Source organism: Parasteatoda tepidariorum, chromosome 7, assembly GCF_982258835.1.
Source record: "Parasteatoda tepidariorum strain Cologne lab strain chromosome 7, Ptep-v5.0, whole genome shotgun sequence".
Taxonomy (NCBI): Eukaryota; Metazoa; Arthropoda; class Arachnida; order Araneae; family Theridiidae; genus Parasteatoda; species Parasteatoda tepidariorum.
The window spans coordinates 32,276,487-32,303,170 of record NC_141761.1 but is presented as its reverse complement, the minus strand read 5'-3'; the positions used below and the strand labels follow the sequence as shown (position 1 = coordinate 32,303,170).

The following is a 26,684-nucleotide window of genomic DNA, read 5'->3' as shown; positions in this document are numbered from 1 at the left end:
TTTATATTACTTCATAATTTCATTCAGATTTGTATATATTTTACTTTATATGGTTGTTAAAATGTTTTATTTTTTTAAATTTCTCAACTACTTAATACTAAGGTAGTGTAAAAATTTATGTATAGCTCTCATTCTTTTCCCTTCACATTTCACTTTATCATAAATTAATTCTTCTTCTCATTTAACTCTTTTTCTTTATCATTTTTAAAAAAATATTAACTTTTGTGAAAACTTTTTTTATTTAGTTTCATTATCATTTATACTTTTTTTTAAAATTTATTTTTTATCAAATACTATAACACTGTATATTTTGAATATATTAATTTATGGTGTAAAAATTACATTTGTAACAAAGAATAAATGTATATACCTAACTTTCAAAATTAAATTGTGAAGGATGAAGATCTTTTGCTAATAAAAGCTTATGCAAAAATTTTGCTTTATTTCCTTTTTTATTGCTGAACTATTCTGACATTAAGTTTATGAGTTAGAAATTTAAATTTCTACAATGAAACAAAATATCTAATGCAAAATGAATTTATTTGAATCAGAAGACTAAATTGAAGCATCATGTAACGTTGGAGGTCAGATAAAATAATTTATCCTCAAAATTGGATGAGTCCATTCTAGCAATGATACTTCGCGTATGTTGTTTCCAATCCCAGCTGGGATAGCGGAGCTATACCAAATCCATGAGGCCGGGAGTCTTCAAAAAATCGAGGAAAAGGAGAATCTCTCAAAAACCTCTGCCATGGTGAAATCCAGGCAATCAAGCAGATGGTGAGGACTAGCCTTGCTATAGTTACACTTTTTACAAGTTGGAAAAAGTTTAATTTGTTCACTGAAAGTGAGGCTCTTAGTATGCCCACCGACAAATCTACAGGTAGCGGTTTGGTCGGCATGTGTACCCTGAAGGACTCCTCCAGGACGCTTGCGGAGATATCAATTGTGATCCGGTGGAACAAGCCAAGCTTTATTAACTTTAGATTTGCGGATAGAAAATAAATCAGTTTAGAGAGGCTGGGAGGGAAGTACCTTCTTTTGCCAACTGATCAGCATGTTAAATGCCAAAAATGAATGTCATGGGAGGCTGAGAGGGCATTTAATAAACGAAGTATAGAGACACCAGCCTGGTCGTGTATGTTTCTAATAATAAAGAGTAACAGAATCTAAGTTAAAATTAATCTAAATAAAACTTATACTAAAAGCATAATTTTAGAAACTTGAAAAAAAAATCATCACAAAGTTTAATTTTCAGGTTATTATTGAACACGCATTTTAAATAAACAAGCTTTGAAATGGGGGGGGGGGATTTATAATTTTAAGATTTTGCTAACTTTAAATTTCTTTTGCCTAACATATTTAATTATAAATATGACTTAGGATAATATCCAGTTCATTAAATAAATACTGCAATAATCGTATTCATTTAATTTATTTCAACAAAAAATACATATAAAATTTGCAATATAAATATCTTGATTCAACAATAAATGTCATACAATCACATAAATAGTATATGGTTTGAATCAGTAATAATAATGTAGCTGCCATCAAGTTCTGGAAAAAAATGGACTCACAACCATTTGTGAACAATTGGTTTAAATTGCCATAAATCTGGATGCCCTTCGTGTTTTACTTTCTTGTCAAAATCTGACTTGCTCCATTGGAATGGAGGAAGGGGATCATATGTGGGTCCACTGATCGCAACAAATTCATAGTTTTTCTGCAGTTCGTAGCTGGTCAACTGTAAAATAAACGATGTGAATAAAAAGCTGAATTTCAATAAAGCTTTTAAAAACTCAAATTTAATAATCAGACTCCCGGTGACTGGGTGGTAGCGCCTTGCGCTCCTGTGACGCATGTCCTGGGTTCGATCCTCGTTGGATCGAAGATTGACCCAGCCTTTCATCCCTTCAGTGGGTCTATAAATGAGTACCAAGTAAGTTTGGGAACTAAACACTGGGGGTTTCGTGTTCGGCTGACCACCTAACTGAAACATCTGCTCCTGCATCCCAGGTTAAGAAAACTGAGATGGGCACAATGGACCTTGGCCCTATACAGGCTGCCGTGCCACTAAGTTAAGTTTTTTAGTAATTTAATAATCAAAGACAATTTTTTTTTCTCTGATTCAATGAGAGGCACCATCTCAAGTGTGGACACAGTATAAAAAGGTATTTATTCTGTCATAGCATTTATGCTACTACTACTGGAAATTAAAAATTTGATTGGAGTCTGGCAGGAACTAAACTATTGCGTTGGTGTGACAAGGGTTGTCTCATAGAACACTTGTTAGGGCTGTAATTAAAATTGCATAAAAAACAGGATTACTTAAAAAAAAAAAAAAAATTAATCAACAAAAATTACCAGAAGCTCTCTTTCCCCAAGTTTGAGACTTGATGTTTTATTTTTTCCCAACTTACAATAAAATATTTAAAGATTAAGTTATTATTTTAAAATCAGATAAATTATTTTAGAACAAATCACAAATTTCAAAATCTGTATAAATTTTCCAAAAAGAAAAATATGACATTCCGCTATCTCATAACTATTGAATTTGATTTTCCACATTTTTTTGTATTTGAACAATAAATATTTATTTGTTATATCAGCTATATAGCTCATCATTTTTTCTTCAGTTAAGATAGCATTTAAAAAAATTCATGTGTGTTTTATGAACACTTGGTTATTTAAAGTAATTGAGCACGAAATACCTTCATATCTGTTGCTCCATGCTGTCTGTGACCTAAAGCAGCAAATGGATATGTTCCATTAACAGGATTAAGATCACAGCGAGCTGAAATAGCATTTTCAGCGCTGTAAGGAGGAGTGCAGTTGCACCTTGACAGTGGATCATTAGTATAATCATTGTACCTAAATTATAAAAATATTTATTATTTAGTTGTGTAATTATGAATCATAACCGTCTGCACCACTTAAATTGAAATATTCTACCATAATTAAGAGGCAAAGATAAAATAATCAATATTTTATTTTTTATTCTTTAAGAGTAACTAAAAGTTTTCAGGAACACAAATTAAGGAATTTCTTTTTTAAGAATGCTGAAATTAAATTAAGTTCACAGCAGTCCCACAAGGACATTAAAAACTACCTATTAAAATATCGAAATATTTTTTTCATAAAGAGTTACTAAAAAATTTTTAAAACACAAATCAATGAAATATTTTTAAAAATTTTTTTAAAAAGAAATCAAATCAAGTATACAGCTAGCCTATCAAAAACATTAAAAACTACCCATTAAAATAACATCAAAATATTTTTTTTGATAAAGAGCAACTAAACATTTTTAGAAACACAAATTAGTTTTTCTATTTTATTTTATAAGAATGCTGAAACTAAATCCAGTCAAGTATACAGCAGTCCCATCACACAAAAGGACGATAAAAACTACTAACTAAAACAATAAAGAAATTAAATAAAACAGAGGCTTAATAAGAATATCTGATTCAATTTTTTTATGCTTAATAATGATTGACTTAAATTTTTACCTCATTAATTTGATCATGGAGTCAATATCTTGAACTTTTTTATGATCTCTCTGAAATATTAAAGCTCGAGGATTTCGCTCGTAAGTGAACCAATCTCCGTATTTGTCAGCATTAGCTTGAGCTCCACTCATAACAAATATATCCTTGAAATATCTAGAATGGAAGTTAATGAAATAGTTTATTATAAATGCAGAAATTTATTAATTTTTTCATTCAAATTTTAAGAAACAAAAACTTACGCAACATTATAAGAAGGCCAATAGCCCTGATTTCGTAACACATCAGTTCTATCCTCACTATGCAAATAACCTCTAAAATGAAAAAAAAAAAAAAATTTACCGCATACAGCACTTCAGTATATATGTTACCTTCACTGTATGAAATGTCTGCATTCTACAAAATAGCTTGAGTTTTAGGCAAAGCACTAAGTGTGAGAATTATACACTTTTCCAAATTTATGAAATGTCTAGGCATTTTATATAATGAGGAATACTCTTTAAACAAAGTAGGAAATATAAAACTTACTACTTTTGTCCAACCACAGTATCACATTCCGAATTTTTTTTTAAAAAATAAATTATTTTATATTTTGATAATGTAAAGAACTTCTAAAATATCATAACTAAATTTTTAAATACAATCAAATCAACAAATCACAGTTTTTATTCTTCATTGCAAATATCATACTAATTTTCATATTCAAATACTGTTATATATTATCACTGCAGTGCAATAGAAAAAATCAATGTAAGCTAAGCGACAAAATTGAGATTTTTTTTTATATATTTGGTATTGTGGTATGGCATTTGGTTTGGTAAACTACTCATTAAAAAAAAATTTTTTTTTCAAAAATAAATTCTAATTTAGCATTTATAGGATTAGCAATAGAAAGAAAATAATTGCCAAGCCATTTTTCTCAAAATCTATCGAGATGCACTATAGTTGTTTTAGCGATAGCACAGCAGAATATCTTTTATAATAAGATACATTTAGGCTAACTAAAGGCTAAATAGATACATTTAATGTGGATTTTATTTCTATATGATCTCATAAAATTATTTATAACTTATAAAGTAAACATATGAATTTTTATTCACAAATAACTGAATTTTAATTTACAAGTTACTGAATGATATACAGTTTGAAAAATTTGTAAACAATCTTAAACCAGATTTAATAATGTTTAAAATTGAAAATTATAAACAAGTAAATATTTTAAAAAAATAAGTTTTTTCCTTTTTTAAAATAAATTTTATAATAACTAAAATGCATTGATATTAAAAAAATATTGTCACGAAGATTTAAACAATTAAAAAAATTCAAAGGTTTCTTCTTAAAAAAAAAAAAAAATCAAATTTTAATCAGAATTAAAGCTATAGAGACAAAATCAATATTTTTTATATTTAACTTTAACTATAGATTAAGAAATTTTAAAATGGAGTAAGAAGTAAATTAAATATATAGAGTCACACAATTAATAAAATTAAATTTATAAATACAGTCGAACCCCGCTATAGGGAACCGTCTGCGGACTCAGTAATGTGTCCACTATAACCGATGGTTCACTATATCCAAATTTTTTGAAGAATATTTTTTGCACAAGACAGTTGAATGATTGAAAATTGGCTTTGCAATTTTGCATAAGTTATTTAAAAATTATTAACTAATTAACAGATAGTAAAGCAAAAATTGATGGAAAAAGTAATTACGTCGCTAAATATTAGTTTTATTTTCACTTTTTATGAAAAAAATTTGTGATTTTTGATTGAACACAATTTGATTTTAAATTGAGTTCATCAATTTTCTTATCTACAATGTGCAAAGAATGCAAGATTTTTACATTTTGAACAAGATTTCGAACCATCTTCTACGTTTTCTCTTTCAGCTCCACGCAGTTTTTTCGATGATACCATGTTTTTGTCGTATGCCGCAAGAATTGCACTTCGATTTTTCCAAATGTTTGAAACTGTAGATTTTGACAAGAAAAATTCCTTACACAGTGTCAATTGATTGGTTCCATCATCAATATGCTTTACAATTTTAACTTTGTCCTCTATTGAAAACGCTTTTCTCTTTAGAGAATTTGCCATTTTCACTGCTTTTGAAATAAAAATCTTGTCTGAAATAGATAATGTAAGAATATGAAGAGAGCAGCTGTAGAATGAGTTAAATTGTTGCCCTTCTTGATTGTTAAGGGGTGATTTGTAAAGAATATGGTTTGAACAGATAAGAAAATTCCAAAAATTCAGCAGGTGGCCAAGTTAACTAGTTGTAGAGCAAGCTTGGGGAAAAGAGATAAAGCAAGGCTTGGCAGGGAGGGAGGAGTATAAGATAAATGATCTGTTTGACATTTATTACAGTATAGTTAAAAGTGATAAGCATAAAGGAGAGTAATATGACACATTTTATAGGAATGCATTCATTTTCAGTCCCAACACCTACAAGTTTAAAGATGGAGGACTGAAAAAGATATTTAAAAAAATGAAATTTGAGTCCACTATAACCGAGTTTCCAAGTTCTAAGCTGTTCACTATAAGCGTTAAAAATAACATTATTTAAATAGGAATACGGTCGGGATCGCTAAAAAAGTTCACTACATCCGAGTGTTCACTATATCCCAGGTTCACTATAGCTATAACACATATCCCATTAACATTAAATTATTATTTAACTTTAGATTTAGATTATAAAATTCTATATAACACAAAAATCGTTTTTTTAATTTTATTTTTAAGTAAATTAACCTTCTTGACAAAAAAATTAACCTTTGTGAATTGCATTAAATTTTTTAAGTTTTAATATAAACCATTCTTTAAAAACTATTGCTAAGTGATAATACTGATTATCTTTAGTCTATTAAATTTTGTCTCGTTTCTTCGATTTCTTCCAAAGTCTGGAAAAAATGCAAAACCTAGAGAGACTCGCTGCAAGCCATTATGAATGATTGAGGGGTACTTACGGAAGTTGTTCCAGAACATAAAGTAAACCATCTTGTAAAGGACTTCCAGGTTTAAATTTGTTATAATCTACGACCATCCACTGATTATTATAACTAAAATAAAAAGCTGGAGTCAAAGAACAAATTAACCAAACTATTATTATAATGATGATCCAATTTATTAAAATTAAATATGTAGCAAATTATTCAGAAAAATAACAGAAAAGTTCTTAAAATGAATTTGGTGAATTAACTTAATATATATTTTATTACGTAAATTTTATTCAGATAAATTAAATTAGTTATACATTTGTTTAAGTAAATTTACTAAAACTACATTTGATAATTTAATTAATAATTTAATTTTAAATTAATCAAGAGCAGCATAAATGCAGTGATACTTTAACTTGACACAAAGATTCTATTATTTCCCTCATATATTATTCATGTTTATCATTGTAAATTCTCATCTTCTTTTGTTTTCAAACTGGAAATTGTTTTGTATCCTTTTGTTGATCAATAAATTTTCACCCCGGATGCCCCCGCTAGGGGGCGGGACGTGGATTCATAATAAAAATAAAGATTCATAAAAATTTTTTAAAAAGTTGCAAAACAACCTTCTTAAATTAAAATACATTTTCAATCGTCAAAATACTATGAATTTTTGAAATTGCACAAGCTCATTTTTATAATCACTATTTCAAATTATCAAACATGTATGACAACATGATAACATTTTCCTAAATTCTAAATATTTAGTAGCAATTGAAATATTATTTATAAAAAACAAATTTATTTAAAATTGCTCTAATTTTCATTTACGTATTTAAAATTCTACATAAATATCGGATTTACAATACTCAATATTAAGTAAAAATATGGTCAAAAGCATTTAACCCAAAGCTAGAGATAATCTAACCCAAAGCTAGAGATAGAAAAATTTGTCAGGATTATTTGTGATCTTAATAAATTTAAAACAGTCAATTTTTTTCCTACATTATGTTATTTCCTATCTTATATTTAAATCCAGTTACAAAACCAGCTAATATGAATAGAAATATTTTATGCAAATTAAAATCTTAACAAAGTAAATCTATACAGTAAAAAAAAGAAATTAATAATTTAAATAGGAACCAAGTTTTTTTTAAAAAATAAACAAGAAAAATATTTCTAAAAATATGCTGTGGGAAAAAAGACTGTTAATTCAAAACACTGCTGTAAATTTAAATCCTCTATTCCGCTCACCAACCTCTGGGCTTCTAATTCATTTTTTTTTTTATTCTTCTTAAAAGGAAATAAAGAAATTCATTGTATTTGTAAAATATATAATTTCATGTGAGCAGATTTTATTAATATGTTAATTATAAATTAGGCAGATACCTAGATTTGAATAATAATTAACCGTACTTTTTAATATGAATTTTAAGATTTATCTGGCAACATTTAATATCTTACTCCCTTATTTTTTGTTACTTCTGACACCAAGTCAATCGCAAGCTTACAAAACAAAAAACCTCAAGACATAAATTTTTCTATAATAGATAAATAGTTACTATTTAAAGAAAAAAAAACTTAATATTACAATAATTTTCGTGCGCGTGAACAAACTAGAAAATTTTTCGTAAAAAAAAAAAAAAACTTGTTTATAAATGAAAAAGAGCACACCAAATTTCAACTTTGTAATTGCATTTCTTTGGATTGAAGTCTGGTATTCTTTATAACAAGTTTTCCAGTTAATAATTCTAGAATTAATTATCAAACATTATTTTTTTTTATTCCTCTGTACACCTTGCACCGGTTTCTAAGTTTTTGGGCATCAAGACAAAATGTAACATAGATTTGAACACCAAAAACAGCCATTGTGCCTACAATTTTTCAATAAACAGAGATTATATATTTACTAACGTTCCACTATTTAAAATGCCGAACAATGTCACCCATTGTTTTCCAGTTTTGGCCAATCTATTAGCAATGATGTTTCTTTGCCATTCCAATATAGTTTGTGGAACAACATATTTCCACAAGGAATCATTTCCATTGCCAAACGTAGTTTCTATGGCAACCTAGAAATGAAAATAAGATACACTCACTCAGAGGAACCAGTCAAATATAAATTAATTACACATATATTAAAATTATACTAAGTTCATATATGAGAGTACTAAATATGCACACTAGTGTACTGCTACAATATTATGTTCAATGTATTAACTTCATTATATCCTTAAATAAAAAAGCTAAAATGAAATTCATTTAAACAAAAAGAAAAAAAATTATCATACAATAATATTGCTCTTTAAAAAATAAGTTTTAAAAATTAATTATTTAAAGCTCATATTACTATAAAAATGAATTAAAAACAAACTATTTCAATTCCTATTGTTAAAAAATTATTTTGATTTATTATTATATTTGCTGAAATGTAGTAGCAATTAGCCCAATGGTGCCAGATATATAATTTGTAATCATGAACATTTATGAAACTCTTGTCAAAAAGTGAGAAGTTGTAAAAGAATACACATTAGGAGAAATAAATCTTTAAGTGGGGAGAAATAAGTCAAATCACTTCAGCAGAAGACAAGATAAAACACATCAAAACCTATTTGATTGCTCAATAAAATAGAGAGGAGTAGAAAATCAATTATTAGAAACAGCTTTAATTTATATCAAAAATAAAATGAGTTTTGATGTCTTTTAAACATGAACTTTAACAGTTAATTTTTAATAGCGTTTTTCTTTTCTCTTTGCTTTCTAATACACATACTTTTTTTTACTTAATTTTTGACAAAAATTTAAAATTACATATTAAAGGAAAACATGGTAAGTGTACAAAAATCCAGAAATATTTGGATACAGTTTGGATTAATGACAGAAAATAATTTTTAAAATAAATTAACTAATGGATTGAAAAAATTACATAACTAGTTTTATTTAATTTAAACATACAATAATGTGTATCAATTTGTAGTAAAGATATGTTCACAGTATTTAAAATAAAGTGAATTACTAATGGTGTAATGCTTAAAGGCATTTATTATAAAGCATTCTTAGTTATAGTTCATCTTTAAAATAATTTAAATTTTACCATTAACTTATGAATGTAGATCATACTAATAAATCCATGTTAACTTATAATTCTATAATAAACGCCTAATATAGCCCAACAGCTACATAACCTTTCAAATTCAGTGTGGCATGTCTAGTATAATTTTAATAATTGGAAGTAAACAATTAGATTTCCTAATGCTAAGAATGTTGCAGAGAAATCACTGAAGTTTGATGTGAAACCATAAAACACTTACAAGTCCAGAGGAAAGTACATAGAAGTCGTCACCAGAATATAATACTCCTGGTTGAGATGAAAATGTAGAAGTATGCCCAGGAATAACAGGAGATCCTAAAAGTCCAATCAAAAATATGAATTAATTGGAATAACAACTAAGGCACACAAGTGCAAAAATATCAAAAGACAACAATACTTCTTACATTATTAATAAACATACTTTTTAAAAAAATTATCACAAGCAATGAACAGCTAACATACATATCAGACATTTATCTCTAAATTTTTACAGTAATAGGCAGCAATTATTTCATTCAAAAGTTGGTAAATTTTTTCTATTACTACAAGTAGTTAAAAGAAGTAAAACTACCTTATACAGAGGGTTAATAAAATATCTTTGCTAATGCTAATACTTTTGCAGGCTTTTTTAGCATAAAAATTATGGAAAAAAATTGATTGATTCTTTAATAGACACATTCCCTAGCATTTTATTTCTAACTAATCCAAAGACATTCTGAATGATTGATTAACAGTGAAATCTTGCACATAATTTAGAAAACATTGGGACAAACTTGCCTTTGTGAAGGACTTCTTCAGTGAACTTCCCTACATTTTCAATGTATACAATCAAGAATATTATATAAAACAAGTCTGAACACGATTTCATATGAATCTTGAGGTACAAATATAGTGTTTCTTCAAGAGGCTAAGGTTATCCACAGTAAAGAGACCATAACTATAGTACGATCAGTTTATAAGGAAATTTCATGATAGCCATTTTGTCAAACACCCAGGAATCAGTTGAAGTACTATAGAATTCCTGAATGCTTCGCAAACATTATCAGAAATATATATAAAAATTATAATACACGAGTTATCCATGACAGTCAACAATCAGAATCCTTCAGAGTTGATTTTGGTGTTAGACTGGGTTGCATACTTTCTCAAATCTTTTTAATTGCTATAGATGGGATTATGAAGAGAGTATCAGAGAATAAAAGGGGTATAAGATGGAACCTAGCAGAATATCTTTCTGATCTTCATTTTGCAGGCGATTTATGTTTACTGACCAAGACATGCAAGCAAACACAAACATCTTAAATGTAGAGGCAAAGAAAGAGGGGCTTATTATCAATAAAAATGAAACTAAAATTATGAAAATTAATCCTAAACATTTAAGTGACATATTCTTAAAAAATAATAAACTAGAGGAAGTAAGCAGTTTTACATATTTTGGAAGAATAATTAACAACAAAGGAGGAACTGATGAAGACATTCTAAATAGATTAAACAAAGACCGGAGTAGTTACACTATTCTCAATAAATTCTGGAAAATCAAAAACAACAGAAATTAGAATTTTCAATTCGAATGTTAAATCTGTCCTACTAAATGGATTTCAGACGTGGCACTGCAATAAAAACGACATTCTTTTGACTTTTGAACAGTCGTGCCCACATCGGCATGGAGTTGCTTTTTAGAAAGCCCATATTAGAAATTACAAGCTTCAAAAAATGTCTTAAATAAAAGAAAAATAATATTTTAATGTTACAGAGCAACAAAGCTAATTCTTATTTTATTATTTTTTTTGGCAAAGATATAAAGAAAATATAAAAATATATAATCTTTTATGAGTGTTAAAAAATTTATAGCAATTTAATAACTATAAAAATACAAAAATTAAGAGTTTGGCAAAAAAATAAAAAGATATGTATCAATATGTACAGAAAAAATCACAATAACTAAATTAGTTTAAAATTTAATGAGGATGTAACACATTCCTTTAAGAAAATTTTCTTGAAAGAATGTCACTGGCTTGAATGTTCTCTCAAAAAGAGATCCTCTTGATTTTTAGATAACAAGGGGTTAATATTATAACTGAACTGTACATCTATTTAATTTGCTTAAGCTATTAAATATTAGCTATTAATACTCTTTAGTGCTCTTAATTACCACAACTTATTCGGAATAATTCTATTTGCCAATTGCAGAGTTTTTGTTTGCTTATAAAAAAAAAGAAACATTTAAAAGAAAATATAAACATAAGCATTTAACAAACTATCAGTAACAGGGTTCATGCTCTACTATAAAAATAAAATTCAAGTACTTTTCAAGGACTTTTTAAGACTTATTATAAAATTCTCAAGGACTTAAATTTTAGTTAAAGATAGACTAAAATTTAACATTTTAAACTAAAATGTTTTGACGATAAATGTTAGTCGATAATAGCAGTACTGAAAAATAAGACTTCCATTGCTCTCTCTCTTGATTTCGGAAAGTGATCTAAGTATATATATGTATAAAAAACAAAAAAAAAAACAAAAAAAAAAAAACAAGGGTGATGCATCAAGTCGAGAATAAAATTCATGATGCATAAAAACGTCAGGTTTGAATTTTGCATTAAGCCTTATTTTAAGCTAGGTATACAAAGTCTGAATAAGCAAAGATTCGGGCAAAAGGAGGGAATGTTCTATATAATACTGTGATATCAATTAGATATTTAAAAACAACTCTGCCGGGAGACTTTTATTTAATATTTAAAGTGGCAGAAGCATTTAGACAGTGAAATTTAAATTGTTCCTAAATATAATTTTGAAATTTCGACCACTTTTCAATTTAAGAAAATTAATCAATTATTGGATGTTGCGGCTTGATTATCATTTTAAATTTATTACCAGTCAACCATTTTAAATTGAAACAGATGCCAACTTTCACCTCAATACCTTCTGATAGATTCTTAGTAACAATTTTGGTCACTAACTTTTTTAATTAACCACTCATACTTGAATTAACTTTTTTTCAGTAGCATCGATCATACGCACTTGACATGGTCACGTGAATATGAATTGCAACGAGTAGTTTTCAAATCGAGTATAAATACGAAAATCGATGTTTGATATCGCAAAATGCGTGAATACGAATAGCGACATTCGATTTCAAACTCGCGGAAAAACAAATTGCGCTAAAAAAACGCTTAAGTACAAATCGCGATATTAGATTTTTAAATTGCTTTAATGGGAATTGCGAGTACGATTTTTGAATCACGCGAAAACGAATTGCAACACCAGGCATTAAAGTGGACAAAAATTAAAAAAGCTGAACTTTTACAACGCAGGTCACTAGGAGGAGGGGGGGGGAGTGTTCTATATGATACTGAGATTTATAAAAGCAACTTTTAACTATGCTGGGAGAATTTTATTCAATATTTAAAGTGGCAGAAGCATTTAGACAGTTAACTTTAAATTTTTCTTAAATATAATTTTAAAATTTTGACCACTAATATATTATTAAAAAAAAATTAAGCAATTATACGAAGGCGCGACTATTAAATTACTTACTAATGAAAAATATATCACATCTTTACAGTAACTAATTCAAGAGAAAGCTTACTTCTACTTCTTTCAAGAATCGCGATATTGGGTTTTAAAATCGTGTGAATATGAATCTTGATATTGGATTATAAAATTGCATGAATATGAATCGCGATTTTGGATTTCAAAATCGCGTGAATATAAATCACGAAATTGGATTTTAAAATCGCGTGAATATGAATCACGATATTGGATTTTAAAATCGCGTGAATATGAATCACGACATTAGATTTTAAAATCGCGTGAATATGAATTACGATATTGGATTTTAAAATCGCGTGAATATGAATCGCGATTTTGGATTTTAAAATCGCGTGAATATGAATCACGATATTGGATTTTAAAATCGCGTGAATATGAATCGCGATTTTGGATTTTAAAAACACGAAAATACAAATCACGATATTGGATTTTAAAATCGCGTGAATATGAATCGCGTTTTTGGATTTTAAAATCGCGTGAATATGAATCGCGAATTTGGATTTATAAAATCCCGTGATTACGAATCACGCTGTTGGATTTTAAAGACACGAAAATACAAATTGCGATATTGAATTTTTAAATCGCGTAAATAAGAATCACGATGCATAATTTTTAGATCACGTGAATACGAATCGCAGTGAGTAAATTTGGATTTTGAACTCACGAGAATACAAATCGCGATATTGGGTTTTAAAAACGCTTAAATACAAATCGCGATATTGGATTTTGAAATTGAGTGAATAGGAATTGCTAGTAAGATTTTTAAATCGCGTAAAAAAAATTGCAACACGTAAGTTTTAAATCAGTTAAATACAAAAATCGATGATTGATATTAAAATCGTTTGATTAAAAATCGCGATTTTAGCAAATTCCGGTGCAGTTCCTAATATTTAAAATTCCAAAAATCAGCTAAACAAAAAAAAATCAAATATCGGCGCTCGTAACGAAACGCTTAAACTCCTTTCCACTCTATAGCAGAAGTCGCTGTAATCCGACTATCGTTCGGGCGGCTTGGGTTTCTCCAATAGGACTTCCCAAAAATTTTAGTTTTTGGAACATGGTCGGAAATTTTCAAAATTGGGGAAAAAAAGCGGATTTCCGCTTTTTCGTGGAAGTCTTTCATCCCTGCAACACATAATATTTAAATAAGTCTAATACGAAGATCGATATTAAAATCGCCTGAATAAGAATTGAGATTTTGTCAGAATCTGGCGCAGTTCCCAATATTTAAAATTCCTAAAATCAGCCAAACGTACATGAAATCCTAAAATGAAACAGTACGTGTCATCATTTGAAAGACGGGGAAGTCATTCTATCACACTTACGCGCGTCAAAAAGTTAAACATAGAAATACTGGAAATAGGGCTGTTTTCCTGAGTTTTCGATACTTTTCAAGGTCATTTCGAAATTTTCAAGGATTTAATATCATTTTCAAGTACTTCTAGGGGCCCTTGAAAATCAAAATGAAATTCAAGTACTTTTCAAGGCTTTTTCAAGGCCGCGGGAACCCTGAGTAAGAGATGTATACTGAGAAAACATTTACTCTATTTCCTATGTTAATTGTATTACTAGCTTTTAGAAAATGTAAAAACCATGAGCGATTCCATTATATGACAGATTTTACGTACTGGGAAAGTCAAAGAAAAAATAAAAAATCATACCATCTGCTAAGGAAGTGTGCAGTTTTAGGCTATATTTCTTCAATATCCTTAGCATTGATGTATAAGTTGACCATGTTACTTGAGAAAATAATATATCTTTATTGTTTGGAAGGACTTTGATCAAACCTGAACAATGTCCACTTCCTAACACTCTTCTCATGTCATTTTTCTTTAAAACAACTTCTAAGTCTTCTAAATCTCCCATAATATTCAGCAATCTAAATATATAAAGGTAATGTAAATTCTATGTACAGCAAGACAGAAAAATACAATGATTTAATATGAACAACAAGTAAAATTAATATGCTTTAGTTTGATTACCGTGAAGGAAAAATATCAAGGAATTTCAAAATATTAACTTAATAGCAGCAATGTTTGTAGTGTTTCGCTTTTGGTTCATGATTTGAAGAGAAGATTTTAGATAAAAAGTCTTACTACTTATCAGATTGTCTCATCTTTAGTTTTAATTTGGGAGAGAAAAAAATCTTTTTCTTCTAGCAAACAAAAGTTCTTGCATCTAGGATTAGGAGTACTTGCAGTTGCATTTCTTGAGCCCCAAATAATGTGAGGGGTGTCATTTAATTTCAAAAAGTAAATAATTCAGATGTAAGCAAAAACTTCAAATTGCATTATATATTTTTTAGAAATTTCAAATGCAAATAAATGCTTGAAGCAAAAAATGTGTGAATTTCAAGTACAAGACTAAAGTGTTTGAATATAGGTATAAAAAATATTTCATATTCCTGTAATGCTTATACTTGTAAAAGTATAAGTTTTATAGGAATATTAAATTTATAAGAAAAAAGAATATAAAAAATGTAATTAGAGAACATGAACGAAATTTTGAGTTTCTGTGATTTCAGAAAATAAGATCTAAACATTTTAAAGAAAATATTTTAGATAAAATTGTTTGAAGTATGGTGTGAGGGGTTATCTATTAACTCGTTACAAATTTATAATCAGTTAACAGATGACAGAATAGATGACAATATGTAACAAGATAAAGTAACACTTTTTAAGGTGAAATAGAATTTAAGATGCTACACATTCATAAGTAATTACTGAGTTAAAATTATAAATATCAGAAATAAAATTAGAATCGGAAATAAAATAAAATAGATACGTTTTAAACTCAGAGTTAAAAGAAGAAGAAAAATTAGATGGAGTATTTATGAAACACACAAAAATAAACCAAATCTGCCTAATTGTTTATCAAAGACTACAATACGTGTAACATATACTTAATAGTTAGCAAAAAATTATATTACAATTACGAAAATCTGTTTTAATAACAGACTTTTAAAAAGTTTTACTTATTAAAAAATAGTTTTCCTAGCTTACATGTTGCAATAATACTAAACTGTGCTATGGTTACTGAAAACTTAAATCAGAAAAAATAATAATTTCAGATAACAATTAAAATGATCTTATTTTTGCTGAGTTTAAAATAACTACATTACAAGAGGCCCATTAGATCCACTTTAGTAGAAGGCTGGCTTGTGACATTTTTATATCCATCTTCCAGTCCATGCAACTGCTCAAAAGTTAAAGCAATCTAAATAAAAAAAATTTAACAACAATTAAAGAAGCAGTTTTGTCTCGAAATAAAAACTTATGTTATAACAATTATATGCTCCACTGACAAAAAATAAAATAAACTTTTTCATAAGAAATAGTTGCGTATAACATTAACCTCATAACATGTAGCTTTATTTTCCTCTTAAAATGAATAAAAAACAAGTGAAACTTTATAAAAGTTAAAATTGCCAATTTCAAATTTGCAGCGCAGTAATATGACGCCCTAATTTTTTTCTGGTGATGGATAATATGGGTACAATACGGATAATGCAGTCTTTATTATTCAAACAATCTATAATAAAAAATTATACTTTAATAGTTTCTGTCAAGCGTTCTATAAAAGAACATTTTACAAACTTTTGCTCTTAATAACATTTAGTAGTAATCAAGTAACTACTAATTTGTATTAACGTTTTTGAATTGCTTCTAATACATACGGTATATAAATCAACTTTTAAAACCCCCCAAATTTTATGAAAATGAACGGGCTGACTTATAGACCGATAATAAAGTCAGACATCTATCGATCGGGAAACATTAATGCATTATGAATTATGAGATAGATATGAATAACTCTGAATGAATTTACCTCTTTGCAAAAACTACTGTTACAAGTAAAATATGTTACAAGTAAATTTGTATTTTATCTCAACATATTTTAAAAAATAAAACACAATGAAAACTTTCAAAGCATACCATAAAGCTACATATTCAAAGACTACAGGTTAGCATTTGTGTTGGATTCATTAACGTTAGCAGTGTCATCATACCGATTCTCCTCTGCAATGAATTTCTATTTTATCCCAAACTGCTGTGTCCCACAAGAAATCATCTTCATCCTCGACCAAAGTATTAGAAATTGCACATTGTTAAAAATATTTTACAATAATATTTGAATCCACATTATGACACACACGACTTATATTCCTGACATGCCAGAAATTTGCTATCGCATATTTAAATATAGGGGTAGACTTATACACCAAGATATATGGTAATTAAATATGATTGCTAAAGAAATTCATATAATATGAGAACTATAATAATCTAAATTCAACATTCTTTAGGAAAAGATACTCTATTGAAATTTTTATTTTCACCCAACCACAGTAAATTACCAAAATTATCATTCTACATAGACCAATAAAAGTTAAACACCACATATATAGAGATTATATTTACTCCAATGAGATTATGGTAAAATCATAATAATTGGTGGTCATAATAACAGGTAGATTATAGTAAAATCATAATAATTTAATATTTTAATAAAATCTTTTCAAAGCTTTAGTTTGTTAATATTTAAAATATCTTTAACTACAATTTTCTCTGCAAGAATGATTGTTAGAACACAGCAGAAAAAGAAAACATGAGGTTAGCAAATATTTATATATTTTTATTTATTTATTAACATAAACTTAACAAAAGGAAGGTTTTGGAAGTTCAATTTCGCCTCTACATTAGCAATCATAACTAATAATTAAGGCCCGGATTTTGATGACATTTGCATTTTTTTGCATTTTTGGACATTTTTTGTCCTTTAGAGCATTTTTTGAGATTTATAGGGCATTTTCTTTAAATTTTGGGGTGTATTTCGCATTTTAAAGCATTTTTTAAATTTTGTTGCTAATTTTTTCCAATTTTTATTATTTTTTATAATTTTTTTATATTACACTGGCTTCCAAACAATGAAGAAAATCTCTAGGATATTAACAGGTGAAGCAACATTTTTTCAAATTGAAGAAGAATTGTCAGTAAGTGTGACCATCCATCTCAAGTAAGCACCAATAACATCAGTAGACGTTGAAAGAAGCTTCTCCTGGTATAAAAATTTGCTTTCAGACTAGAGACGCTCGTTTACATTTCAAAATATTAAAAAAAAATTTAATAATTAACTGTAATTCTGATATTTAGTAATATTATGAGATGAAAGTTGTTATACTCATTTAAGTTTCTATACAAAATGAAAATGTTTTGGAGTCAATATATTTTCCTTTTGTTTTTGTTATTTTAGGATATAAAACATATTTCTCAAACTTTAATGAACGTAGAACAAGTATTGCATTGCTTTATATTTTTTGAAACGACTCATAATAATTTTAAAGAGTACAACATTATTTTAGTTCAATATTTTTCCTCCATTTAAGTCATGTCATAAGGCATTTTTAGCGCAATTTTCGCATTTTAAGGGCATTTTTTTGCACTTTTAAGGGCATTTTTTGCACTTTTTAAGGGCATTAATTGAGATTTTTTAGGTCATCAAAATCCGGGCTCTACTAATAATTAACTTTAATAATAATTAACTTTAATAATTAGCAATCATAACTAAACACATAACAATACTATTGACGCATTAAGTGACACTACTTCTAAAATTTAATTTTTACCTAACTACTTTACATAATATTCAATTGTTAAAAATAAAAAGTTGAAATTCGGAGATAGCATTCTTATTTTCAAAACTTTTAAACTACTTCACATAATATGCCGACTGGCCTGTGTAGGGGTCAGGGAACTATCCTTGTATCAGAAAGGTTCTGGGTTCCAATCCTGCGTAAGAAATGGATGTTCCTTCATTCTTTGTACTATCTGTCTTTACTGTGGGAGCAACGTTGGCCATTTAATATGGTGCCCCTGAAAGAGTGGTCAACAAACCTGCCCTTCAGATGCCAGTATGGCTCATTCGCCAGATGGGTATTGGAAATAAAAAAAACTACATTATATTCAATTGTTAAAAAAAGGTGACATTTGGTGATAGAATTCCTAAGTTAGGAACATAACTTCTAATTTTTATTCATCTATTTAACTTATTATTCAATTGTTATAAAAACTATAATAATCTTTACTTCTTTTTGAAATCAGTGCTCCCAATTTGCTATAATTAAAAACTTTTTCAACCTCTTTGATAAATTATTTATAAAATAGTGCAAAACTACCCTTTTAGAAGACTAAAAAAATTAAGTTACATTTAATGAATTGAGTAATTTAAATTTACCTGATGCCAGTAAACATCATATTTCCGACGAACTTTCACATTACTATCAATGAAATCCCAGTTTTCTTGCAAAAATGAGGTCAATCTTTGACAATATATCTCCTCTCCATCACAATAGCCGTCAACTAGGTTAGAGAAATGTTTCCTTAGCAAGTCAGCAGTTAAATACCCCTCTACAACACCAGCAGCATAGGCTTGAATAGGATCTGGATATTTTTCATAGCTTTTAATTTCAAGATATGACCATCTAGAAGACAAAAGAATTCATTTTTATTATAATCACATTGTTTCAGTTTGTATAAGAATAAAAACAACTAAATAGGATGTCAAGCACAGGGATGCTAACTGTCTCACTTTTACAAAAGAGTTTAGAAAAAAAGGCACAAAATTTTGGACACTTCTAAAAATGCAGGGAATTATGTATCATGGTATGTTATGCCAACTACAATCATCAAGGTACTAAATGGAATAAAATTTGCAAATTTAAGAAAAGAAAAAAAAACTTGTGGGAGTTTCCCTGAGGGTGGGTATGAGTTACAGTTACACCTTTCAAGTTAGTTCCCTTTCGTGATTTTTTTCTTCTTGCAGACCACTGTCTGGAAGTCACCAAAATTTGCGATTATTCTGATGAAGATCACAATATGGAAATATTTCCAAAATAAATTAAACATTGATAACACTAATTGGAAAGTATATATCCTAAGGCCAGAATCTTTTGAAAGTACAGTGTAAATAAAGAAACTTAACAATGTTCTGTGGAAGAATAATTGCCAAGTTTTGGAAACTTCCGAACAGCGGTCCGCGAGAAATTAAAAAGAACATTATAGAAAGGAACCAACTCGTAGTCACCCCTGGGTAATCATCTACATATTTTTTTAAAACAAATTTGCAAGTTTAAAATTTATTTGGCACCTTGGCAAGTGTAATTGGCGCGTCAGATCTTGATACGGAAATCTCCCCTGTGTTTAGAAACTGAACAATAACAAAAGCATTAGCTCACCCAACTTTGAAAATTTCGTCAGTAAATGTACCATAAGCTACAGGATCATTAGCTATATAGTCATGGATTTGAAATTTTCCAGTTGTTTGATCATATGTAACAGATGCATTTTTTGCTTTAACTAAAGCGATTAATAAACACAAAACTACAGACGAAACAAGCATCTTTCAGAAATTAATAACTATTTTAATTAACAACACTGCTAGTAACAAATCGTGTTCACCAGTTTTACATAAATAAAACAAATGTTTGAAATAAAATCTAGAACTAACAATAGATAATTAACAAGATAAGATTAAAGATAGTTAACACTTATCTTATGCTAATTCCGTCAGAAACGCGTGATAGTAAACTAGTAAACAAACAAAACCATGTGATGTTTTTTTTTGAACAGAAGTAAATATATGCTTGGACCTAAACTTCTAAGAAATATAAGGTATTTAATGTATGGAAATTGCTTTCATTAAATGCGGTCCAGGCATTTTTTTCACCAATGAGTAAAATGAAAATTTTTATTTGCTTGTTTTTCTTGGAAAAATATCGATGGCGACCAGAAATGTGTGAACCACAGGCAGTAAGAATGCTCCTTAAGATGAGAAATTTAAGCGCCATCTTGTAGTGATAAAAAATAGCTGTGCAAAAGGTAAGTGTCACTGATACGTCGTTCCAAAAAAAGATAGGGTGAGACATATTCGAAGTCGTAACTCTCGGATTCATCATCTGGCGAGAAGACCGAAGTTACATATCTAGAGCTTCTTCCCTATCCTCTCCTCCTCTGCTCGGATGCATTTCGCGATCACAGCGAACTACAGTGAGCGTTGTTGTAGCATTGTAACGTTCTTTCTATATTGTGGTTTATTAAATTTAAAAAAGACAAATGTTTGATATTCTTTCTTAAGCAAGCAAAAACAAAATGGTATCTCTTTTATTTTCTTGGAGAAGGAACATCCAAAACACATCAGAAAAATATTTGTAAATAAACAGAAAAAAAAGTATGTATCTTCTTATTAGAGTTAAAACCTAATGACTGCGAAATCGTTTTGCTAAATTTAATGATATTATTTAATTTTGAAAAAAAGTTTTTTGACAACAATTTTTACCGAAAAATTTTAAGTTATATTAAAAATCATTATTTATAAACTAAAAAACGTAAAATAAAGAATGCTTACGGGAAAAAAAAACGATTCTAAAAAATTCCTCGCACTAAAATAAAAAACTTTCATGTTTTTTTAATTAATATTCCTAATCGGACGTAGAAAACCTTTCTACAGAAAATTATCATCAAATAAGAAAAAAAATTATTTACAAGTAAAATTTTTTATTATACAAATCACGACACTTACCTGCTTCCAAATATCCGGAGAAATCCTAAATGATATGTTCTTCGTTTGAAAGCTTTATTTCCAAATAATATATACATAGATTATTCCTTCATTACTTTAAGATGACATACTACACAATAAAATTTTATAATTTCTAGATCACGATATGAATTTCAATACGTAACTTAAAAACAGAATAGCTGAATTCTAGTTGAAATTTATGACTCAAAATTAAAAAATATCAAGAAAACGATAAAAATGTATTAATAATCAACAGAAATTATTTTATTTCAAGTAATTCCGATGATTCTTTATTGTTGTTTTCCGAATTATATAGATTTAGAAATATATACTATTCTATGAAGAAGAAGAATATTCTATAACTATTACATTTCTGCACGTTTTGAAATCATATATTTATTCATGGAATAAACTAAGCAATATTGAAATGACTTCCTTTAATTTGTAATGAACTCAAGACAGAAAAAAAATGTATTTTACTGTAATACACACATCTGTAACAGCATGCAATCACGAAATCGGAAGTTATCGATTGCAAGCTTTTGATAATAGAAAGGTAAAAACTATTGAGAAATTGTTCTTCAAATGTTTAGAGCGTTCTGTTTCAGAAAGATTTATCAATGTACTGGGTAGTTTTTTTCAAATTCTTCAGCCTTTTCCTTAGGGAAATTTTGCTGCTAAGAAATGACGACCGACTCTGCCAATGATTAAAATAGAACTAAATGAAAACTTAAGATGGTAATAATAATTTTAAAAAAACTTATAATATATTTTTTGAAGAAAAAAAAATCGGAAATTTTGAATTGCACATTTAAGTTTTCTGACTCGCCCAATTTAAATCAATGTAGTTTCTCGATTATTTTTTTCGGTGGTCATCACTACGAATTTCCTAAGTTTTAAAAATCCCAATATTTTTAATACGATAAACTTATAATGCTTAAATTTCGAATTTTAGTAATTACTTTTGAAACTCCTTATTTGAATCTATTTCATAATTAATTCAAGTGACTTTTCGGTCGTGTTGTAGGAGGTTATTGTCGGATTTACAGATGTTTACTTAAAATCCCGATCTTTTTACTACGATATTATAACAATTCGCTACATTCAAATCGTGAAAACAGTAATCACTTTTGATGTGCTTTATTTGTGTCAATTTTTTCGTAAATCCAAGCTATTATTCAATTGCTTTTATCCGATTACGTATTTCCACATAGTTTTGAAAATTCACATGTGCTGATTTCATCGCAAATCAAAGAATTTTTTTTTTTTTTTAAATCGTTCTTTCAACAGTAATTACCAGGCTTTTCTCGACGGTGTTACGAAAATTCGAATATTTTTAATTCAGTATTATAACAACCAGCGATTTCCGAATCAGGCATTTTAACCATCACTTTTTGACATTGTTTTATTTGTGCCAATTTCATCGTCAGTCCATGTTATTTTTTACTCTTTTTTTTTGCAATTGCTTTTATATTTTTCGATGTTAACTTTTTCCCCAGCTTTATATTTTTTCGATAAATCTGTATTGTTATTATTATTATTATTTGATAAAAAGGAAATATTTTTATTTTGAAAAGAACCAGTTTGGTTTTCTTCAGTTTCGTAGGAATTTTAATGCTTAAAAGAATTTAAATTTTATACTAATGTGGTAAAGTTGATTGCTAAAAAAGAAAGAAAAAATTAATTAAAAGAATTAAGATAATAAAAATATAGTTATTTAAAATAATTTAATTTCAATAACATATTACTAAGTTAAGTGATAAAAGAAACTACGTCTAAAACAATGATTTTTACTTTAAAATTATTATAATTGCTGTCAACGTATCTAAATACTTGGGCACTTAGCTCTTCATTCAAAAAGTTTGTGTACCCTACTATATGAATTTCAATAAAAATATTTTTTTTCTTTATAAGATATTTTTTAATTCACTTTACAAATTGAAATAACTCTTAACTAAGCTTTAAATATAATTATTAATTGTAATATAGTTTATATATAGTTTACATGGTCGTTGGGCTACCGAAGCGGGGGTGCCATCCCCTCCGCAGAGGATCAAAATTGCGATGGCATGTCTTCGGATCATCCTCCGGGATGTTTCCCAGACCGTCGCCAATAGCCCATTGTGCAGCTCTAGTGCGACGTAAATTAACAACAACAACAACAACAATATAGTTTACATAATTATTGATAGTGAGTAATATTCTGGTATTATTAAGATAATTTTAATTATTATAATGAAAATTGGTAAATGTACACAATGTTCCAATTTAGTAATTTTTCTAAATTCTGCCTTTCCATCACAGTTATTAATTCCTTATTAATTAATATTAAAATAATTTAAATTAAAATAATTTAAATTAAAATAACTTAAATTAAAATAGATAAATGAATAATTATAAATCTTGAATGTCTCTTCATAGTGTTCTTATGTCATATTTTAATTTAAAAAAAATTTGTTCAGCCTATGGTAAGGCTCGTTTATAAATCTTGCAGGGGGCGCAACTTACTCTATGTAAACCACTGCAATTAACCATAAATAAGATAGTATTCAGAATAATCTGTTAATCTCGTGACAGGCAGAAGAGGAGTTAAGAGCCCAGGGTTGAAATTACAATATTTCCTCTTAATAAACCACACCCTAACTCCAATGCCTATTACCTAACAAAAAGCACAGCTCCAATGTCCAGTAAAATTGTTCTACGGTTTTGAAACCATGCTAGTTGTAAATAGTTAAAAAAGTTATTGTTTGTATTCACGGTTTCTTAACCGTACTAGTTGCGAACGGTTTCGAACCCGTAACTGTAAAAAATGTTCTTCACCGTAAACTTTACGGTTAATTGTATGGACATACTGCTGCAGGTCATTTTACCATAATTTTGGAATTAAAATTCTAACAGTGTATGTTTCCTTTTTTTTTTAGATAAAAATTTCTACTTATATGTATTTTCTAAATGGTACCTTACACTCATCTCCATCTATAAAACGCTATCTTATACTCAGGCTTAGGGTTATATAGTTTCCTAAATATGACATTATGGAATAATTTTCACTTTCGTAAAAAAATGCTTAATATTTACTTTGATACAATGGATCCTTTATGATTAATTGTCTTTTAAAAAATAATTAAAAATTGTAGATCACGCGGATCTCTTACATTTTTTATTAAGTTTTTATTTGTGTCTGTCTTTGAAACGGTATCTTACACTCTGGCGCTGTGTGGTAATTTTTTTTTTTTTAAACTGGCAATCATTGATAAATGCTTACTAAGTTAAGTAATCAGTTAGCCACCAAAACTAATTTAGTATTTCGTGCATTTTTTTCCAAAAGAAAAAAAAATAGTAATTCAATTGTTTCATTTTTAAAAAAAATTTTTTTTTTGTGAAATTAAAACATTTGAATTCATGAAAATATATTTATGAAATAAGTAGTTATATTAAATCTAAAATGTTGCAAATACATCATTTTAAAAAAATATATAAATGGCAGACACATTCGAATTTATCAACTTAACTTAATACTATTTCTCTATCCGCGTTTTTCTAAAGGTGCTTGCAATATATTAGGCTGTTACGCAGATATGATTTAAAAAACTATTTGCTCAGCGGAGCTTCTAATTTTTTTTTAGATAAGTATTTTTTACTCGTGTCTATCTAAAACGAAATGCTTCTGAGCCGCATATTTAAAAAAAAAATTGCACTTAAATGTTATATCTGTGATTTTGTCGATTGCAGCAATCGAATTTAAAGGAAGCTTATTTCCTTCCTAGGGAAGCCGATGAAAATCTATTGTTGTTCGCATAAACCAGATGCTTATTACCACGTTTATATCAACTTGCTTTCGTGTATGTCTGTTCGGGTGGAATTTTGTAATCGATTTTAAACTAACTTCCCGACTAGCTACAGACTTCAAATTTGGCACATAGTTCAGAATTGGATGACAATGCATGAAAATGAAGAGAAAGAAGACATACAAGGTAAAATAAAATTAAAATTAAAGAAAAATTAATATTTTCGCGATTGTCTTTTGTTGTCGATTCGATTATTTCAAATTAGTGTCACATGTCAGTTGAAAAGTTTTGTGTACAGTGAGTGAAAAAATTGAGATTTTGGAAGTGAGTACAAAAAAAAAAAAAAAAAAAAAAAATCAAAATGAAAAGTATTGTTTTTAAAAACCACGTTTTTGTAGTGAAGAATAATACTTAAAAAACAAAAATTTGAAAAACGAAAAACGTGGAGGGCACGAAATACGTAACAGTACATATACACATACATATACACATTTTCTTACTCTTACACATGCACAGCCACATACACATCCGCATATACATCCTTATACACATGCATATACACAAACATATTCCACATTCAGATACAATTACAGATATACATACACAGCACACATACACACACTAATATAACATTACTGTTATGTATTTCATGCGCCCCACGTTTTTCGTTTTACGAATTTTTGTTTTTTAATTATTATTCTCCACTACAAAAATGCGGTTTTTAAAAATATTACCTTTTATTTCGATTTTTTTCATTTAAAGGAGAACTTTAAATATTAATTGATATCAATAACATTTAACTGGCTTCTAAATATTGTTTTGAGTTGAAAGAAAGTAATTACTGCTGAATTAACGTGCATTTTTAAGAAAAATTGCATGGCTAATATTTAATGTTTATTTTTGGTACCTTTCCATCTCGGGGGCGAAGGCGATTAAGTCGCCCAATGCAAAGTTACTGAGTGCAAGTAAATTCAACTGTTTTAATTTAATTTTAATTATTGAAGTTATACTTCTTATGCGACTTCCAACAAGGTTGCGTTAAACGTTTAACACTACATTTTTATTGGCCGGGAAATCACGTGGTAGGATCCAGTTTTCCCTCATTCATTTCCATATTATTTTGGTTCTCACTAGCATAAAAATAATAAAAGTCATAAAAGTATTGTTTTTCTATAAATATTTTTTTAGTTTGTTTTGATACACATACAATTTAATAGGGTAGTATTTTTTATTTTCAA

The 26,684-nt window shown here is 28.1% G+C and overlaps 2 protein-coding genes across 2 annotated transcripts in view; one reads left to right on the top strand and one right to left on the bottom strand.

The window, feature by feature from the left end:
- Positions 1-1,419: 1,419 nt before the first annotated feature.
- Positions 1,420-20,875, bottom strand: LOC107453159 (putative phospholipase B-like 2). The gene is made up of 11 exons (XM_016069866.4): positions 20,316-20,875; positions 19,316-19,562; positions 16,203-16,297; positions 14,743-14,960; positions 9,750-9,844; positions 8,353-8,510; positions 6,469-6,561; positions 3,749-3,820; positions 3,510-3,662; positions 2,715-2,874; positions 1,420-1,747 (listed from the first exon to the last, which is right to left on the bottom strand). The coding sequence occupies exons 1-11, from the start codon at positions 20,477-20,479 to the stop codon at positions 1,577-1,579; spliced, it is 1,626 nt and encodes a 541-aa protein (XP_015925352.1). The 5' UTR covers positions 20,480-20,875; the 3' UTR covers positions 1,420-1,576.
- A 4,592-nt stretch (positions 20,876-25,467) lies between these two features.
- Positions 25,468-26,684, top strand: part of LOC107453119 (tyrosine-protein kinase transmembrane receptor Ror) — a 96,197-nt gene continuing 94,980 nt past the window's right edge. The window contains exon 1 of the mRNA XM_087167624.1: positions 25,468-25,632. Within this exon, the coding sequence (XP_087023750.1) occupies positions 25,593-25,632 (40 nt within the window). The 5' untranslated portion in view covers positions 25,468-25,592. The remainder of the gene's footprint in view (positions 25,633-26,684) is intronic.

Excerpts from the sequence above, each read along its gene's own strand:
- LOC107453159 (XM_016069866.4), bottom strand. The coding sequence starts at position 20,479 with ATGCTTGTTTCGTCTGTAGTTTTGTGTTTATTAATCGCTTTAGTTAAA. Across the intron at positions 9,845-14,742 it reads GCACACTTCCTTAGCAGATG|GATCTCCTGTTATTCCTGGG; the intron begins GTATGATTTTTT and ends TTGGACTTTTAG. Across the intron at positions 6,562-8,352 it reads GGCATTTTAAATAGTGGAAC|TTATAATAATCAGTGGATGG; the intron begins GTTAGTAAATAT and ends TTTTTATTTTAG.